The 3,527-nt window shown below is 38.1% G+C and overlaps 1 protein-coding gene across 1 annotated transcript in view; it reads right to left on the bottom strand.

Moving 5' to 3' along the window:
- LOC110304535 (schlafen family member 12-like) overlaps positions 1 to 3,527 on the bottom strand; it is a 397,153-nt gene that overhangs the window by 319,298 nt on the left and 74,328 nt on the right. The window contains 2 exon segments of the mRNA XM_029483549.1: positions 185 to 230; positions 297 to 316. Of these exon segments, the coding sequence (XP_029339409.1) occupies positions 185 to 230; positions 297 to 316 (66 nt within the window).

Below are 3,527 nucleotides of genomic sequence, written 5' to 3'. Positions count from 1 at the left end.
TAATGTGAGCCTTGGCCACACCCCCTCCAGAATTCAGCAGGGCACCCAAAACCTGTAATATACTTTTGACTTCTGTTCTTTTCATTTGACTATCTTTCATTGAATTCCTATTTTTCTCTCCAAGTGTGATTTCTTCTACAGGCAGAACCAGTTCAGCATAGTCTGTGCTCTGATCAACAGNGATGTTTGTTTTCCAATCACTGCCTCTGTTTCCCAGATGAAATCCTTTCCTGGAAGACACACAGAGTCATTTCAGAAGGACGNACATAGTTAGAGGCAGCTCTGCTTTACCACACATAGAACACAACCATCTCAGCTACTCTGGATGAGCAAGTATGAAGGTCAGATGTGACATTTGTTTAGGGACTGTAGCAGTTTGAATATCCTTGGTTCATGGAAAGTGGCACTCGTAGGAGGGGTGGCTTTATTGGAAAGGGTGTGTCCTTGTTGGAGGAAGTGTGTTACTGGGTAGATGGTCTTAGAGGGCTCCTAGTGTTCAAGCTCTGTTTAGGGCAGAAGGGAGTCCCATCCTGGTTGCCTTAGGATTAAAATGTAGTACTATTGGCCTCCAGGATCATGTCTGTCTGCATGCTGCTATGCTTTTCACTATCATAGTAATGAACTGAACCTCTGAAACTGTAAGCCAAGTCCAATTAAATGTCCTTTATAAGGGTTACTTTGGTTGCAGTGTCTCTTGACAGCAATAAAACCCAAAAATAAGACAGAATTCGGTATCAGAGACTGAGTATAGCTGTGATAGGCCTGACCAAGGTTTTGTTTGGAGGGAATGTGGATTTTGGAACTTTGCATTGGGAAAGGAGTGGAATGCTATGAATGGGTCTTAATGGGCCATATTAGTAGAAATATGGAATACATTGGTGTTGAAAGTGATTTGAATTCTGGGGTCCTGGCTGAAGATGTTTCAGAGGAGCAGAAATTGACTATGTTGTCTAGAGATCATTCTTATGATGTTCTGGTGAAGAATGTTACTGATTGTTTTTTTTAACTTTTCTGAAGAGTCTGCTAGCGAATCAGATGTGGAGATTCAGATTATTACATTGACAAAGGAAGTCTCAAAAAAGCCTAGCATAGACTTTGTCCTCTTGTTTATTCTCATGAAGAACATTTTTATCAAGTATAGTTTTCTTAGAGAGGAAAAATAAAGCATGTCTCTGTCCCATATTAAAGGGTGACCTGGAACTAGAATGGAGCTAAATCCTGTGCCCAAGGACATTAAATGCAATTAAGCAAGTGGTGAGTTCGTGGCAGGCTCCCATAGAGATAAGGTTATTGTTTATGCTTCTGCAGTTGAATAAGGGGTAGCTACACCATGCTAGGTGTTATTATGACATGGTTATTGTTTCCATTTGGACTTTTCATTTCAACTACAATCCAGAACTTGTAAAGATCTTGTGAAAATATTGAGATGTTAGAAATGCCAAAGCCATGGGATACCTGCTGAGGAAAGCTCCTTGTGGTGGGTTTGGGCTAATGCTACTTGTTATGTTAATTTGTGTCCCCCAGATTGCACAAGAATACCCATGTCCCATTCAAGACCCCGAGGGTCACTGCCCCCATTTTGCTTTGATTGCGAAATAAAGATTCTGGCAGCCAATGACTGGGCATGNCAGACAGAGGCAGGACTTTTAGGATTCCTGGGGAAGGGACTGAGGAAGGAGGGAGGAAGGAGATCTGCCATGCCTGGAGAAGGAGAGGGAGAGGAAAGTTCACTCCTTCCCCACCCCCTTTCAGCAGGAAGTTGCTATGGAGACTCATCATCCCTATCCCTTGGATTTGAGTGTCTGGTTATAGATATTTAAATAAATTATAAGTAGGTTGTAATTTTAAGGGCTAATTTGAAAATGGCCATCATTTTGGACAGGGAGGAAAGTAAACAGAGAGCTTAGTCTTGGGGATTTCTATCTTTCCTCTCCTCTTCCCTGTCCTTTCTTTCTGAGGTAAAGGTAAGGGGGTTGAAAGAAAGAAAGGGGGATAGAGTAATTTTATAAGAAATTAGATAAATGGGAAAGGATTACTAAATTTACTTTTAAACAAAACATTTTATTGCCATAATATGACATTGGTAGAAATCTTTACATTTTGATGAAGAATTAAAGTTTTATTTTCTTACCTTAGCACAGAATTAATATATTGATACAGATTTAAAGTTGTCATCGGTATAAATTTTTGTATATTGATACCAATATTAAAATTAATTTTCTTACTCTTAGATAGCCATTGTGCCAATGCAACTCATTTAAGAATACAAGGCTTAGACCCAGTCCTTCTAATAGCTGCTGTTACAAACTGTTTAGGATGAATAAGTAAAGCAAGTTAAAGCTCAGATAGTAAACTCATAGTAATATTAGACTTAATTATACTAAAAATGTTTTCAATATCATTCAAATATTAATAGCTAAGAGTAGTCAAGATTTAACACTTCAGATATAATATGTAGACAGATAGTCTTCAAAGCATCAGAGATCCACAGAATATGGCATTTAAAATCATTACATTATTAATAGATTTTTTGACTAGGAACCATGTCTGCTCCCTTCACACTTCAGGCAGTCATCTGTCTCTACAAATTGTTTAAGATTTAGAAGCTATGTTTTTGTGCTTCCTATACATTCGGGTAATATTTGATTCATTTTTGGATCTCTGATGGGGTTGAAGACTAGTTATAGTCTCATAACAAACTTAAGTTGTTTAAAATTCAGGATGAATATCTAGATTTGACAGGATGGTTTTCAGATGGTAATCCAAGTTAAAACAAGACGTATTTCAGGTATAGAATTGTAAACTTTTTAAGTTAGGATAGATGATGGAGAAATTTATTTCAATGCCAAATATGATAAACTCGATGTTGTCATGTATATCATATCATATCATATATCATATCATATCATATCATATCCATCATACATTATAATCTGAATAATTGTTATAACTGTGTTCAATTTATATATGAGATAAAAGAGCCTTTTTAACTGGACAAAAAGGGGTAAATAGAGTGGGTTTTGTATAATGCTGCTTGCATTATGTTAATTTGTGTTCCCAAAATTGCAGGAGAGTGTGCATGTCTGCATGCAAGATACTGAGGGACCATGTGCCCAGTTGGAAGTGGCATTATTAGGTAGTGTGTCTTTGTTTGTATTGACATGTCTTTGTTGGAGGACGTGTGTAACTGTGTAGGTGGGTTTTGAGGGCTCCTAGTGCTCAAGGTCCACATAGTGCAGAAGAGTCCTCTCTTGGCTGCCTTTGGATCAAGATAGATCTCTAAGCTCCTCCAGCACCATGCCTGCCTTTCTTCTCACCATGATGACAGTGGACTGAACCTCTGAACCTGGAAGTGAGCCCCAATTAAATGTTTGCTTTTATAAGAGATGCCTTGGCCATGGAGTCTCTTCACAGTAGTAAAGCCCAACTAAGACAGGGACTGTTGGGACAATTTTGAACTGAATACAGTAACTTGCACATTTTGTAAAATTCAAATTTATTGTAATGACTGTATATAATCCTGATGT

Source organism: Mus caroli, chromosome 11, assembly GCF_900094665.2.
Source record: "Mus caroli chromosome 11, CAROLI_EIJ_v1.1, whole genome shotgun sequence".
Lineage (NCBI taxonomy): Eukaryota > Metazoa > Chordata > Mammalia > Rodentia > Muridae > Mus > Mus caroli.
Note: the sequence above shows the minus strand (reverse complement) of the source record. Positions and strands in the feature narration are given on the sequence as shown.